Below are 18,042 nucleotides of genomic sequence, written 5' to 3'. Positions count from 1 at the left end.
TTTATATGTGTAAATTTGTATGTTCACAGATACATACATATACACACATACAGAACATACAAATGTATAGACAGATATATAAACTTTTGGGCCTTTGCCAGTCTAATACCTTGAAACATGCAATTTTTTATTAATTTTTAATATGTTTTAATGTGTTTTAAATACATTACACTCCAATGTTCTTCACATAGACAAAATGTCATTTTTATCATATATATATATAATTATGTCATTCCAACTTTCCTTTCATCAAACAATCCTCCATGTGCAGCAGTTACAGCTATGCAGACCTTTGGCATTCTAGTTTTCAATTTGTTGAGGTAATCTTAAGAGATTTTACCCCATGGTTCCTGAAGCACCTCCCATAAATTGGATGGCTTGATGGGCACTTACGTTCCATACGTTCAATCTGCTCCCACAAAAGTGACTGTGCTGTCCACTCAATTATATACAGAACACCAGCTGACTGCTTCTTCTTGCATAGTTTGGAGCTGTACTTTAGGTCATTGTCCTGTTGTAGGAGGAAACTGGCTCAAATCAAGCGCTATCCACAGGGTATGGCATGACTTTGCAAAATGGGATGATATCCTTTTTTCTTCAAGGTCCCTTTTACTCTGTATAAATCTCCTACTTTACCACCATCAAAGCACCCACAGACCATCACATTGTCTCCAACATGCTTGACAGATGGCGTCAAGCACTCCTCCAACATCTTTTCATTTGGTCTGCGTCTCACGAATGTTTTTCTTTGTGATCTGAACACCTCAAACTTAAATTTGTCTGTCCATAATACATTTTTCCAATCTTCCTCTGTTCAGTGTCTGTGTTTTTTTGCCCATATTAGGGCTAGATTACAAGTGAGATGCAAACGGTTTTGCGCTAGCACAATCGTGTTTTCGCGAGTCATTTTCATTCTGCTAATATAATAAGTGTAGAAAAATGTACGCTTCAATCCTTTGCAATGTTATAAACTAACATCTAAACCCCCTAACCTAACATTCCCTAACTTAACCCAAATTAAAATACCTCTAAATTAACTAAAAAAAAATCCTAGCTACCTTAAAAAAAAAAACTTACCTTTAAAATTAAATAAAAATCTAATCTTAACTTTAAAAATTTTAATTCTAAAATTACACAAAAAAAACCTTATATTACAAAAAAACTAACATTACAAAAATAAAAAAAACTAACATTACAAAAAATAAAAAAAATGTAATCCTATTCTAAAACCCCTTCAAAATATAACAACTCCAAAATAAAAAAAAAACCTATTCTAGAAATAAACTACCAATAGCGCTTAAAAGGTCCTTTTGTAGGGCATTACCCTAAATCAATCAGCTCATTAACATTACAACCTCCTCAACCCCCCAAAATAAAAATAAAAACGAACGAAAAAAACTAAATTACCCATTACCCTGAAAAGGGCATTTGGGTGGGCATTGTCCTTAAAATGAAGGGCATTCAGCTCTTTTGCTGCCCAAAAAAAATAAAAACCCTAATCTAACGATGTTTTCACTAACGCAAAAAAAAAAAGAATTACCGTGCCACTTGTAATCTAGCCCTTAATCTTTTATTTTTATTGGCCAATCTGAGATATGGATTTTTCTTTTTCTTTGCCTAGATGGCCAGCATCCAAGATTTGCCTCTTCACTGTTGACGTTGAGATTAGTGTTTTGCGGGCATTGTTTAATGAAGCTGCCAGTTGAGGACCTGTTTCTCAAAATAGACACTCTAATGTATTTTTCCTCTTGCTCGGTTGTGCATCAGGGCTTCCGACTCCTCTTTCTGTTCTGGTTAGAGCCAGTTTGCTCTGTTCTGTGAAGGGAATAATACACAGCACTGTACAAGATCTTCAGTTTCTTGGAAATTTCTCTTATGGAATAGCCTTCATTTCTCAGAACAAAAATAGACTGACAAGTTTCAGAAGAAAGTTCTTTTTTTCTGGCCATCTTAAGCCTGATATTGAAACCACAATTGATGATGCTCCAAATGCTCAACTAGTCTAATGAAGACCAGTTTTATTGCTTCTTTAATCAGAACAACAGTTTTTAGTTGTGCTAACTTAATAACAAAAGGGATTTCTAATGATCAAATAGTCTTTTTAAATGATAAACATGGATTAGCAAACACAATGTGCCATTGGAATGCAGGACAGATGGTTGCTGATAATGGTCCTCTGTTTGCCTATGTAGATATTTAATTCAAAATCAGCTGCTTTAAACTTTAATAGACATTTACAACATTAAACTCTACTCTGTATTTATGATCAATTTGATGTTATTTTAATGGACAAAAAAAAATATTTTTCTTTTGAAAACAAGCAAATTGACCCCAAATGTTTAACACTAAAGTGTGTGTGTGTATATACATATATATATATATATATATATATATATATATATATATATATATACACACACACAGGCATACCTCAGAGATATTGCGGGTTTGGTTTCAGACCACTGCAATAAAGCAAATATAATATTTTTTTATTTCCTAGTGCATATAAAAGTTATATTTGCATTATACTGTAGTCTATTAAGTGTTCAATAGCATTATGTATAAAAAAAATGTATATACCTTAATTAAAAATACTTTATTGCTTAAAAATGCTAACTATCATCTGAGCCTTCCGTGAGTCATAATATTTTTGCTGCTGGTGTGTATATATAGATGTATATAGTTGTGTATATATGTATATACATGTGTATTTATGTGTTTGTATGTATATATATATATATGTTGGAAAATGGCACCAATAGACTTGTTCGTCACAGGGTTGCCACAAACCTTCAATTTGTAAAAAGAGCGATAGCTGCTATATATATATATATATATATATATATATATATATATATATATATATATTGTGTATATTTATATATATATATATATATATTTAAATACTTTTATATATATATATATATATATATATATATATATATAGAGAGAGAGAGAGAGAGAGAGAGAGAGAGAGAGAGAGAGAGAAAAAATAACTCATTGTGTAAACCATTTACAAATCTAAACAAGTCAGAAGTCTTTTCTACCATTTGTAAATGGAATTTTCTCTATATTTTGTATTTAGTGGAGGATTTTAAACTCACTTTTCGCCTCCCCATAATTTTAATTGTTGTTTTATATATATAAATAAAATAAGCAGTCTATAGGGTGCACTCGCCGTTTGAAAACACAAGGTGTAACCCCCGTCTTCAGACTCTAGTGATAAAACAGATATGAACGTGCACTTAACAAATGGTGAAATATATAGCCAGAGAGAGGTCAGAACTGCGTCGACCATCACGCTGCGGCGCCAGAGCGAGACCCAGAAGTGGATCAAGTGAAGTCACTGCGCAAACTCCAGCGTGAGTTTTTTTTAACACCTCTATAATAATAATAATTATAATTTATTTTTATTAATAAAATATTTCAATATTTTATATAAATAAATACATAAAGCCCCTTAATATATCTCCGTACATGCAGAAGTTATACGCCTCTATAGAAATACTTTAGGTGTACTCCCAAAGGAGTAAAATAATATGTGCGTTAAACCAGAAGGTAGTTGTTAATTTCTTTAAATTCCTATGTTCTTCACATAGAAGAAAATGTTTTTTTTTTAATTTCTAAATATAAATATATAAATATAAATATAAATAAATATGAAAAGCAGGTATTAGCCATACTCACATAGTTCAGAGCTTATAACCAAGCTCTGAGTTTAAAAGCCCATTAGACTTTGCAACTGAGACAAAGAAGTGGAACATTAGCTTGCCAAGGAAACTTTTATTGTAGGTATGTGTACAATTACAAGGGTTTATAGAAGGGATAAACCAGAGCAACAACCTCTGCATATATACAACATTACAAATAACAATGTCCCTGAGTTATAGCACAACAGGTAAAGGTAAGTCCCCGTCCTCTCTGTGACCTCACTGTCCTACGTATCAGACGTACATTTAACCAATAGGTGCTTGGATTTGTCAAATATACCTTCTGTTCCTCCAACTATCTTTTTAAACACCAAGCTCATTTTCTTGTTGTTATTATTATTAATTGCATTAAATATCTTCAATCTATATAAAACAGTATATCTGCTGGGTTTTTAATAGAAAAAGGTTTTACATTAACGTATACAATAAATAATAATACAAACAGCATTTTATCAACATATATCTCTAAACATAAAACTGTTAAAAAAAATTGCATTACAAAAAAGTAAACATAATGCTGGGAATCAAACGCAGAGTTCCATTATTCTTAAAAAATCTTTTCTGCCTTACATAAGCAACTAGACCATAAAGTAATTCAGGACTTTTTTTTTAACACAAGCTAAGGTTTTTTTTGCAATATAACCCTTAGTCCATAATGCTTGTGGTGTTTTTAGATTCACCACGGTGGATCATTTAGGCATTTGACAAAGGGATCGGAATGATCCTGAAACGTTATGCCATTTTATCTTAACCTATTAAAATGTATACTTTTTATAAAAGTCCAGTGAGTGCCTATCGTTTTTTTCAACTATTTTATATCATATATTTGATATGCACCCTGGCAATTGTGCTTAGAAGGACTGTGCCTATCTTGTTTGGATCTGGATACATATACAGTATATTGCTTAAAAAGCAATGTGTAGGTGAATATAGATGGAGGGTAATCACTGAGGAAGAAGATGTCTCGTAATAGTAGCCATCTACATTCATGATGTATAGAGATTGGGGGGCATATTTATCAAGCTCCGTATGGAGCTTGAAGCCCCGTGTTTTGTGCTCGCCAGAAACACAAGTTATGAAGCAGCGGTCTAAAGACCGCTGCTCCATAACCTGTCCACCTGCTCTGAGGCGGCGGACAGACATCGCTGAAATTCCACCTGATCCAATAAGATCAGGATGATTGACACCACCTGTTAGCGGCCGATTGGCTGTGAATCTGCAGGGGGAGGCGTTGCACCAGCAGTTCACAAGAACTGCTGGTGCAATGATAAATGCAGACAGCATAAGCTACCACCATTTATCGATGTGCGGCGGACTTGATCCGCAATATTGAATCATGTCTGCTCGCACAATAATAAATAGGCCTCTGTATGTGTCCTGTATTAATACCAAATTATTTTACAGTTTGGTTTTATTTTGGAAAAAAGGTATTTTATAGTTAAGTTCTGTTTTAAAAGAGGTTTCCTGTTGCAGACAGAATAATCAAACAAACACTTTTGGTAGAGCTATTCCTATCTCTATCTCACAAAACATATAGAATCAGCACTGTTTTGTTGGTCTATGCATTTTCTATTATGCTTTCGTATATTCTTATTTTTTATTATTTTGTATTGATTGAGGTTTATTGAGTTTTGAATCGGTTTAATCAACATGCTCAACATCCTCACAAATGTTAGAAAAATATATTGAAATTATTTGGAGTATGATTAATAAATCGTTTTCTTTTTAAACAGAGGGAACTTCTTGATGTAGTTGACAATAATGAGTCTGCAGTGATAGTTGCCCCTACATCTTCAGGGAAGACCTATGCATCATATTATTGCATGGAAAAAGTCCTGTCCCAAAGTGATGATGGCATTGTTGTATATGTTGCCCCAACAAAGGTAAATATTCTGTAAATTAACCTCCTCTCTTTAATTTTGCATGTGAATCCTATACTTGCCGTATGGCCTATAACATAAATGTCCTAGTATTAAACTATGGCACAAGAATTCACCAGTGGAAAGAGACAGAATGTCTTTAGTTTTATAACGGCAATCCTTTCCACTTAGTCTAATGTAGCATTTGTTAAATTTAACATTAAAGACAGTATATTTCTTGCAACCATAACATAAATGCATAATTTATCTCCATTCTGTTATTTATTATCAGCTGAGCAACACCCCACTTACCATGGTTAATCACATGTGTTTTTTTATTAGAAGTCTTCATTTGTTGATATTTACAGTTGTATGTGTTATATACCCTTGTTTTTTAGGGTGAGACAATGTTTTATATTGTTCTTGTTCTCATGTTCACTATATATGCATCCACCTCTCTTGTTCCATAGTGTACACTTCTAGGACATACTTTGACCCCCTTTAGCTTAGACATATGGACCTCCTCAACCACAGTCCTTAAAACTTACCACACAAATGTCAAGGGTTTTAACTCCCCCCAAAAAATCAACTCGCATTCCAAGATTTTCAACATAAAATCGCTGATATCTTACTCCTTCAAGAAACTCATTTTAGATCCCATAAAGAACCCAAATATTTTAATAGCAGATATCTTACACTTTTTCACAGTTCCTATAACTCTATAAAAATAGAGTTAGTATTCTTTTCTGGACTTCTGTCACCTTCCAGGTATTGCACAATGTAATATAAGTAGTAAAGCAGGATGTCTTCTAGTTAGGGTGCCTCATCGTAAAACTTTCAATTCTTACATTCATAAGCTCAAAACTTCCACAATACTATTCACAATCACAGTATATAACTTACTGTTCGCCATTACGGACCCTGATAGTGAGTCCCAATGCCGATCCTATGTCAAGAATGCTAAACTCCCTAGATTAGTGTTTTTCAACCAGTGTGCCGTGGCACACTAGTGTGCCATGACAGATCCTCAGGTGTGCTGCGGCAGACTAACAACAGTGCGGGGGTGTCCCTCTTTCAAATTTTGACATATTGGGAGGTATGTGACAGGCTCATCAGGCATCATTTACAACCATGACATTGACATTCATTCACAGACAATCATTATGATTGTTTATGAATGAATGTCAATATGTCATGTATAGTTTGTAGGAGGCATGGCATGACAGCACAGTACAGTGTATGTATATATATATATATATATATATATATATATATATATATATATTCTGTATTAGGCTAGAATGTGTGATTTTGTAAAATTTTGGGATGGTGGTGTGCCACAGGATTTTTTAATGTAAAAAAGTGTGCCACGGAAAAAAAAAAGGTGGCAAATCACTGCCCTAGATAACGAGTGGTACTCTAACAGTTGTGCTCAATCGAAAAGTGGTTTATCCCGGATGTTTGTGCTCATCACAATTAGCACATGTATTACAGGTAAAAAGTAAACTTATTCTCTTAAGCACAATTTAATTTTAACTGTTATGCTCAACTAAAAAGTTGCACAAAATACATAAAAAATTTAAAAAGTACAGTTACATTAATAACACAATCTAATTAAAAATAAATGTATAAAAAAGTTATAAGGGCTCAAAAATATGAGGTCCAAAAGGCATGCAAAGGGATTTAACATAGAGATACATACATACGCATGTCTAAATATGAATAAATATATATATATATATATATATATATATGTTTATATGTGTGTACATATGCATATATATATATATATATATATATATATATATATATATATATATATATATATATATATATATATATTTATAATTATATATAGGTAATTGAATCATGTTCCAAATTCTTCAAGAACCAACATCCAATTCTATGTTCTGGCAATGTAGATATATTACCAAACAAACATCATGTATCATAAATATAAATATATATACAGTATATATATATATATTTAAGAATAAATAGAACCTATTCTGCTATATTCATATTTTATGTCAGGTTAGCGCACTTGATCAAACGCGATCGGGTTAGTGCATAATTCAACCCCACATGCACAAAAAGGCTTAATTTAATGAAGTTAACAAGCAAGCTGGAGTGCTAAATAGCGCACCACCCGTAATCTAGCCCTAGATCTGCCCTGGTCAACTGTAAGTGCTAGCTACCTAAATGCACAGTGCCCACTGTAAAGTTTGGGGGATGAAATATGATATGGGCAGCTTTTCAGAGTTTAGGCAATTAGTTTCAGTAAAGGGTCATCTTACTGCTACAGGATTTGTTTGGGACAGGGCCTTTCCTCTTCCAGTATGACTGTCCCTGTGCACAAAGTGAGATCCACAAAGACATGGTTTTAAGAGTTTGGTGTGGAGGAACTTAAGTGGCCTGCACAGAGCCCAGACCTCAACCCCACTGAACACATTTGGGATGAATTGGAACACCTATTGTTAGCTATCATACAACATCAGTGCCTGGCTTTACAAATTATCTTTTGGCTGATTGGGCACAATCAGACACACTCCAAAATCTTGCCTTGCCAGAAGAGTTGTGGTTGTTAAAGCCACAAACTAGGGAGGGGGGGGGGGAATTCTATATTAATGCCCATGATTTTGGAATGGGATGTCCAACAAGCTCATATAGGTGTGAAGGCCAGGTATCTACATATTTTTGGACATATAGGACATGCTCGCTTGTGCGCTAACTGCACTTATAACAAATTGAAAGTAAAAAATGCGTGAGCGAATGACTCACTAACTTTAAGACTTTGAATATAGACACTATACTAAACTCCTCCTCATAGGCATCTATTGGGTATGCTACAAAAAAAACGTATCAGTTATTGATAACGCACTAACCCGACACTGCGCTAGACCAACTGCGCTAAAGTCAATGGACGCATGAATCAAGCCACGTCCAAGATTATCCTGTAACAAAGAGGCCTGCAAAGGTCATCCAAGACGGTATAAGGAGTGTTTGTCAAATGGGAGCAGTGGCTATGTTGACAACACAGTCATATTAAGCAGTATTCACATGCATGTGATATGGCACTCATTCAGCATGGATCTTGATGTGAAATTTTTAAAAATGTACACATAGACATTAAATTTCAACATGTGTTTTCAAAAAGACCTATACTTTAAATTTACAAGTCAACCTACTTACGGTGCTTACATATTCTGAAAGTGTAGTTTTTGAAGACCTGACTTCATATTACTCCTTAGCCTAACTTTTCCTCTATACCTAAGTCTTCTACCTGTCTGTACCTAAGTATTCTACCTGTATGGTAGTTCAAAAAATGTCTTGCAACACTTGTTATTTGCTTTCCTTTTTCTATATCCTTTCGTGCATTGTGGATATTACTTAGATGTTCCGTCATTCTAGTGCCCAACTTTCTAGTAGTCATTCCTACATAGACTAGGGATGGGCGAATGTTTCGCAACATTCGAAAAACGGCACGAATTTTAACACATTCGTTCGTTCGAATCGAATTTCGAATGTTTACATAACATTCTAACATTCGATTTTCGAATGTTCGGTTTCGAATTTTACGATTACATTCTAAAATATTATTTTCGAAAAATTCGAATTTAGATTGTAATAGTATTTCGAATGCTTTTTCTTTAAATGTAATATTCGAATTATGCAATATTCGAATTTGAAAAATTCGAATTTAGATTGTAATAGTATTTCAAATGCTTTTTCTTTAAATGTAATATTCGAATTATGCAATACGTGTATTCGAATTCGAAAAATTCGAATTTAGATTGTAATAGTATTTCTAATGCTTTATCTTTAAATGTAATATTCGAATTATGCAATATTCGAATTCAAAAAATTCGAATTTATATTTGAATTCGAAAAATTCGGATTTATATGTTTGTAATAGTATTTCTAATGCTTTCTTTAAATGTAATATTCGAATTATGCAATATTCTATATGTAAACATTCGAAATGATATATTTGTATCTATTATGTATCAATTTACTAGATTCCCGCCCTAGCACATGAACTATTGAACTAATGAATAGTATTTGTTAAATAGAATGTTAAATTCGAAATTTAGAATGTGGACATTCGATATAATTATAAACATTCGAATTCGAAAGTGACATTCGAAAACTGTAAATAACATTCAATTTTCGAATTTTTAAGAATATTCGTTCTTATCGACATTCGGATTTAGAATTCTAATTTCGGTAATAACATTCGTTCTACATTCAAAATTCAAAAATTTACACATTCGCCCATCCCTAACATAGACACACTGACACGGACAGGATAAGCAATATATTACATCAGTGCTTTGACAATTTATGTGTGTCATAATTTTCCATTTTTTGTTAAATCTATCCGTTATTGATTCTTTTTTAATCATATATTGGCAGATTTTACAATGCCCACACGGAATAGAGCCTTGAAAGATTGGTACTTTATGGGCATTTCTATCAAAATGGCTGGTGGTTAAATTGTCAGTGAGGTTTTTAGCCCTTCTAAATGTAAAGGCTGGTTTATCTTGTAGCAGTTTATTTAGTTCATCATCACTTCTTAAAATATGCCAGTGTTTCTGGATGATTCCAGATATTTGTTCACTCTGACAATTAAAAGTGGAAATGAATATAAGGCTATTTGTTGGTGAGGGCTCTTTAGGTTTAAGGAGATCAGATCTATTTTTGGACATAGCTTTTTGGTATGCTCTAGCTAATAACCGCCAGCCATTTTGATAGAAATGCCCATAAAGTACCTATCCTTCAAGACTCTATTCCGTGTGGGCATTGTAAGATCTGCCAATATATGATTAAAAAAGAATCAATAACGGATAGATTTAACAAAAAATGGAAAATTATGACACACATAAATTGTCAAAGCACTGATGTAATATATTGCTTATCATGTTTGTGTGAGTGCTTCTATGTAGGAATGACTACTAGAAAGTTGGGCAATAGAATGACAGAACATCTAAGTAATATCCACAATGCACAAAAGGATATAGAAAAAGGAAAGCAAATAACAAGTGTTGCAAGACGTTTCAAGTGTTGGGGTTTAGAAAGGGTTAAATCTGGTATCAGGGGAGGTAATTCAGAACGAATCTTATTAAAGAAAGAGACTAACTGGATTTTTAAATTAAATTCAGTTATGCCCCACGGTATGAATGAGGCAAATAATTACTGGGTCTTCCTCTAAGAATACATTTATTTAAGGCTATGGAATTTGGCGGCGCTATACAAATAAATGATAATAATAAGGCTATTTTTGTAGAAATATCTCTCAAATAACTGTATCTATAGTGAATACCTAAGTATACATTTTGTACATTGGGTAGAATGAAGTGTGTATGAGTGTGTAAATGAGTATGAAATAATGCAATTTATGCAACTCTTGTTTATCAAGTCTATGTTAAACATATTTATCTATATAGCCTGTGGAATGTATGTAACACTATATCCGAAGTTTATATATTAGGCGTACTTACAAATTATAACCCAAAATTGATTAATAAATCTAGATATGGACTTCCTAAGTACTTTTAGTATCATATTGGATTACTACACCTAATATTAACTACATTTATAAGAAATAAAATAGGACTTTAGTTGCCTTATTATAATAATCTTTTTGTAAAAAAACGATTCACGCAAGGCATATATATTTATGAATAGATCTTTTGATAACAATGTTAGATCACATAGTATTGCACGGTGCGCAGCTAAGTTATAACACGTTAAGGCTTTTCCATCATGTATACTGATTATGGTATCATTGTATATAATACCACCCCGTACCGGAATGAGTATTCGTTAGATTTGTGCTATTCATATATAAGTTTTGAATAGATGATCAGCAAAAATGGATTATTATAGGAATATCAATTCCCATCCTCTAAAGATACTCAAATCATGACATTCTGAGAAAATTATTAATCAATTCCCGATGTTTAGCTCCGGTTATAGTCTAATCGTATTGAATAAATTGTCTACACACTACTTATATATATCAATAGTAGTGACATTAAAAATAACGGAGTTACTAATCAATTGATTAAATACACCAATGAGCCGCGAATCACATGCAACAGTATTCGACAGCTACTGGTCGCCCCCGCCCCCTATGCTACGTAGTATAGCAAGTTTGAACCAATCGATAATAAGCTTGTAACAGACGCCCAGTCCAACCTAACTGTGTTTTTGATAGGTCCTTTGAGGTGTGTGAATCCTAAACGACTAATTATTGGATAGTAAAATTCAACCCTTTCGGTATATTAAGAGGTGGCACCCGGGCTTCAGTTTGTCCGAATTACAAAAGCACACATTGAAAGAGGCCATTGTACTAGGCCGAAACGCGCCTGTGCACTTGTAGTACACTTTGTTGTACAATTGTTTCGTTCACGTTTAGACTTGGTTGCCGCTCTCCACCCCTGTTACCTGAAGCCGACGTCCAGCTGTTATCGGCCAGGAAACAGGTTGTCTTGTGTTAACCATAGTCTTTTTAGGCTTGTTTGGGTGCTAGAATTTACTAGAGGAATCTCCTCTGTAAGCAATTTTAGTTATACTGAATAAAAGTTATTTTTTAATAATTCAGTCAGTACCGTGTAACTTAGGTGTATTGATCTTACAATTACCTGACTTTTCATAATTACCTTTAACCCCTTACTTTGGTTCTCTACCTGTCTCTTGTTAAACTATATATTGTCTTTCATCAGACCATGAATCATATTTCCTTGAATATTGTAGTAGTTGAATTTGTCTTTTTAAAAGGACATTAAGCACTTTGAGATGGTAATATAAAATGAAAAAACTTATATGTAAAAAAACCTCTGCAAAATACTTTAATTATTTTACTGTAAGTCCATTTTGAAATTGAGAGCTTTTCAGTTCCTGTTAGAAATGGAAGTGCAGAACACTGTTATATTTCACACACTGTCATTTGCTGCCCACTCAAGTTACCTATTTTATTACTGTCCCTAATTGGCTACAGCAGAGAGGGTAACCTAAGTTACAACATGGCAGCTCCCATTGTTTTGTAGACACTAAAAAACTTTACAATTATTTTGTCAATATTCAAACAGTTAATAAAGAATGCTATTCTCAGACTAGTCTTTTCTTTGAATGCATCATTCTATCTAGCATTTGTTTAGTGTTTAATGTTCATTTAATTAATACTAATCTTAAAAACACAATACAATAAAGTAATTGGGAATATTTAAATGTCACATATAAGGCAATATATATTTCTTTTAAAAAACACACAAAAAACAGGTCTAAAGAAATCTTACTGTTCATTATGGAAAACTGATTTATAAAAAAGCAACATAGCTAAAGAAATTATTCAAATTAATTTCTTCCTTTGTATCTTGTTAGCTGTTTATGCTATTTGATTGTTTATTTAATAGGCTTTGGTAAATCAAGTGGTGACTACAGTTACCAATCAGTTTAACAAAGATCTTCCAGATGGTATGGCAGTTTGTGGTGTCTTCACAAGGGATTACAGAACAGATGCATTAAACTCTCAGGTCAGTGTTCTTAATTTGGAATCATTAAGGTCTATTCATTAAATAAATTGGTATTTGTACATGTAATTTTAAAGGGCTTGACAATTTGGTGAGGGTACATAATTTTCAATTGTACTAAACTAAAGCTATAAGAGATATTATTTAGGCACTTAAATTTGGATAACTTGATAATTTGTAGTACAGTTTATATACTTGCAAAATTGTCTTGAAACATGAGATTAACTTGCTAAACTACAAGGAAAAGCAGTGACACTAACAACTTTATGTTCAGACTGATTGTTTTTACTAATTGCTTATTAAAACTTACAGCCACAGTAAGATGCTGATTTCTAGTGCTTCCCATTACACATGGGACTCAACTTGGAAGGACTTAGAGTTTTATCCTTTTTCTTAAAGGATTATGTGGGTTTTGATTCTGTCAAGATTTGTGACGTTTATTACACAAGGAACAGTTAGGAAATGCCATGATTAAGAATAAATAAGCATAATTACTTGTTCGGTGAAATAGTGTCCTAGTACAGTCTTTTTCAGCTGACATTTTCCCTACACTCATTACTCCCCTGTAATATACAGGCATACCTCATAGATATTGCGGGTTTGGATCCAAACCACCACAATAAAGCGAATATAGCAATACAATGAGTCATGCTAATTCTTTGTTTTCCCAGTGCATATAGAAGTCACATTTACACTATACTGTAGTCTATTAAGCGTGCAAAAGCATTATGTCTAAAAAAAAAAACAAACAATCTAAACACCATAATTTAAAAATACATAACTGCTGAAAAAAAACATAATTTGAGTCTTCAAAGTCAGGTGGGAATGGCACACACCAACCATAAACAACTGCCTCGAGCTCTGCAAATCAATAATGTAGATTCACAGTAGCATCCAAGAATCAGCAGTAAACCTTCAGATACAAAGCAGGCATACACAGGTAAAGTAGATCCAAAGCCTTTAATCAATATAAAAAGTGAAACAGGCCCTCAGACAAACGTTTCAGCTCTCACAGGAGCGTTATTCAGTGGTGACCAAACAGACATAACAGCGAGCAACGAAAAAACCCTTATTATACCCTATACACTTAACCTAATTACCCACCAGTGTGCATCAGTCAATCTCGCCCATCTGCTGATTCAGGTGCGTCTCTGGGCCACGCTCCTAATTGCGTGCGCACAGAGATGACATCCTCAAACAATGCCTAAGTTGACATAGCAACAATACAACAATAGATGACTAATGCAGCGTATTAAGTAAAAAATATACAGCTAGATTACGAGTTTTGCGTTATGAGTGAAAAAGCATTGTTATGCTTCATAACGCTGCTTTTTCCCTAACGCCGCTATTACGAGTCTTGTAGGTATAGGTGTACCGCACACCTTTTTGGCCGTCACGCAACGTCAGTACCGCACTTTTAAAAAAGTAATTTTTCAATGGGACTTTCATAGCGCCAGTATTACGAGTTTTGGATCAGCCAATAGGATAAAAGCTCAATCCAATTGGCTGATTGCATTAGCCAATAGGATTTTTTTCCCTTTAATTCCTATTGGTTGATAGAATTCTATCACCCAATCGGGATGTAAGGGATGCCATCTTGGATGACGTCACTTAAAGGAAAAATGTCATTTTCCAGCAGATTTCGTAAGAAGAGGATGCTCCGCGCCGGATGTCTTGAAGATGGACCCGCTCCACGCCGGATGGATGAAGATAGAAGATGCCATCTGGATGAAGACTTCTGCCCGCTTGGATGAATACTTCTGCTGGCTTCGAGGAGGACTTCTGCCCACTTGGATGAAGATTTCTGCCGTGTGGATGAGGATGGATGTCCAGTCTTCGAAAACTGTAAGTGGATCGTTGGGGGTTAGTGTTAGGTTTTTCTAAGGGTTTATTGGGTGGGTTTTATTTTTAGATTAGGGTTTTGGGCAATGTAAAAGAGCTAAATGCCCTTTTAAGGGCAATGCCCATCCAAATGTTCTTTTCAGGGCAATTTTTAGCTTAGGTTTATTTATTTGGTTTTTATTTGGTTTGGTTGTGTCGGTGGGGGGTTTTACTGTTGGGGGGTTGTTTGTATTTTTTTAACAGGTAAAAGAGATGATTTCTTTGGGCAATGCCCTGCAAAAGGCCCTTTTAAGGGCCAATGGCCGTTTAGTGTAGGCTAGGTTTTTTTTGTTATTTTGGGTGGGCTTTTTTATTTTGATAGGGCTATTAGATTAGGTGTAATTCATTATTATTTTTGATCATTTTGGTGTTTTTTTTGTGTAATTTAGTGTTTATTTTTTTTTTGTAATTTAGATAATTGTATTTAATTAATTTAATATATTTAATTTTATTGTAATGTTAGGTTTTATTGTAAGGCAGGTTAGGTTTTATTTTACAGGTAAATTTGTATTTATTTTAACTAGGTAGTTAGTAAATAGTTAATAGCTATTTACTAACTAGTTTACCTAGTTTGCATTTAGTTTTAAATAGGAATTATTTAGATAATAATTGAAAGTTTTATTTAGATTTATTTTAATTATATTTAAGTTAGGGGGTGTTAGGGTTATGCTTAGGGTTACGTTAGGCTTAGGTTTAAGGGTTAATATATTTATGTAGTGTTAGTGATGTGGGAGGCTTAGGGGTTAATAACTTTAGTATAGTGGCGGCGACATTGGGGGTGGCAGATAAAGGGTTAATAAGTGTAATGTAGGTGGCGGCGATGTTAAGGGTGGTAGATTAGGGGTTAATACTTGTAATGTAGATTGCAGCGATGTTAGGGGCGGCATATTAGGGGTGTTTAGACGTGGTTTTTATGTTAGGTTTAAACATAACTTTTTCTTTCCCCATAGACATCAATGGGGCTGTGTTACGGAGCTTTTCATTCTGCGATCACAGGTGTTAGACTTTTTTTTTTGGCCGGCTCTCCCCATTGATGTCTATTGGGAAATTGTGCACGAGCACGTCAAAGCAGCGCTTGTATTTCGGTGCTGTATGGAGCTCAATGCAACCATATCGCCCGCACAAGCCTGCTGTTTTAAAACCTGCAATAGCAGCGCTATAGGGAGGTGAAATAACAACGCTTTTGTGGCGCTTGTTAATTTCCCTATAGCGCTCAAAACTCGTAATCTGGCTGATAGTCTGTTATTTGTACCGTAAAGGTACATGTTTCTACCTATTTCCTGAGCTATGAAGCTGTAGAAATAGAGCTAGGTGAAGTGAAGGTATTGATACTTTTGTTCATAGATTACCAACATTGTAACATCCACAAAAAAAAGGTATTAACTACACAGGTTGTGTTAGCGTTTTGTAGTAAGCTATAATCATTAGGAAGGCAAATGTGTTATGATGCTGTATACATTTAGGAATTACGGTGATAATAATTTCATAATCCTTTTGATCACGAGTTTACATTCTGCTACTGTGTTTTTAATATTATACAAAACAACAGGGTAAATATATAAGATACAACGCTCAAATCTCAAATGCTGTTCCCAAAAGGTAAGTGTACCTCCTAACATCAAACCAAAATAGAAAAAGAACAAGGGGATATGGGAACGCGCTGTACAAAACAGCATATGAGAGGTAAAGAACTATATAAGGAATGTGGATTACACAAGAGTATAATAAAAAAGTTTATATTTGTTTATAATTGTATTACAATAAGCGATGCCGGCATCTGTTACAAAGTAAAATAGTACAATTAAAATAGGATAAGAATCAACATAAAATATAAAACATCAGTGTGTAGTGCTGTAAGTAACTATAAAAATAATAATATGTTGCAAAGTAACACAATGTTAAAATTTAAACAGAGTCAATGTTACCGTCCTTTCACAATCAGGCCAGTGATTAGAGTGTCTAATCCAGCTGTTTATATGAATGCAGGTATGACTTGGAAAATTCCCTCTGCGTTGTTTTTAAAACAGCGAAAAACTTGCAAGAATCTTCTGGCTTGTATCCAATGACTGTGAGTTAAATTTCAAAGACACATTCACAGCCGTATTTGCGGGATGTCCCGTGCTGTGGACCGGTTCCGGTCAGGAGGTCAAAGTGCAGGAGTAATGATAAGCAACGACAGACTTCGTTTCTTTGAAGTAAAAATGAATCAGACTGCTTTTAACAAATGTGGGTCATGGGTGGGAATTACGCATATAGAGTCAATTCATATATTAAAGAGGCTCAATGCACCGCACCTACCGCATATGTAAGTCAAGCAGTTGTATTGCAAGTGAAGTTTGTAACAGTGACCATATTATTCAGATTCCAGTGCTGGACAGAAGAAAGTAGATCATGGGTATGATGGTATTTCCAGGAAAAAACAACTCTGTGAATTAGAGTTGGTCTCAACCACCTTACCTACTACTTAATTTCACAAGTTATGAGCAAATGTCTACTCGTTTCAGCCTAGTCAGGCCTTTATCAAGAGGATAAAGGCCTGACTAGGCTGAAACGCGTAGAAATTTTAAAAACAACGCAGAGGGAATTTTCCAAGTCATACCTGCATTCATATAAACAGCTGGATTAGACACTCTAATCACTGGCCTGATTGTGAAAGGACGGTAACATTGACTCTGTTTAAATTTTAAAATTGTGTTACTTTGCAACATATTATTATTTTTATAGTTACTTACAGCACTACACACTGATGTTTTATATTTTATGTTGATTCTTATCCTATTTTAATTGTACTATTTTACTTTGTAACAGATGCCGGCATCGCTTATTGTAATACAATTATAAACAAATATAAACTTTTTTATTATACTCTTGTGTAATCCACATTCCTTATATAGTTCTTTACCTCTCATATGCTGTTTTGTACAGCGCGTTCCCATATCCCCTTGTTCTTTTTAATATTATACACCTTGCTTGTTTTTGTTAGGGTTCATATGTTGTAAATACAGGGAGTGCAGAATTATTAGGCAAATGAGTATTTTGACCACATCATCCTCTTTA

At 34.0% G+C, this 18,042-nt stretch overlaps 1 protein-coding gene across 1 annotated transcript in view; it reads left to right on the top strand.

Annotated features, from left to right (window-relative positions):
- LOC128647450 (probable ATP-dependent RNA helicase DDX60) overlaps positions 1–18,042 on the top strand; it is a 728,313-nt gene that overhangs the window by 235,543 nt on the left and 474,728 nt on the right. The window contains exons 16-17 of the mRNA XM_053700236.1: positions 5,444–5,593; positions 12,988–13,107. Of these exons, the coding sequence (XP_053556211.1) occupies positions 5,444–5,593; positions 12,988–13,107 (270 nt within the window). The remainder of the gene's footprint in view (positions 1–5,443; positions 5,594–12,987; positions 13,108–18,042) is intronic.

This window comes from Bombina bombina, chromosome 2, assembly GCF_027579735.1.
Source record: "Bombina bombina isolate aBomBom1 chromosome 2, aBomBom1.pri, whole genome shotgun sequence".
In the NCBI taxonomy this organism is placed as follows: Eukaryota; Metazoa; Chordata; class Amphibia; order Anura; family Bombinatoridae; genus Bombina; species Bombina bombina.
This window is presented reverse-complemented; position numbering and strand designations above follow the sequence as displayed.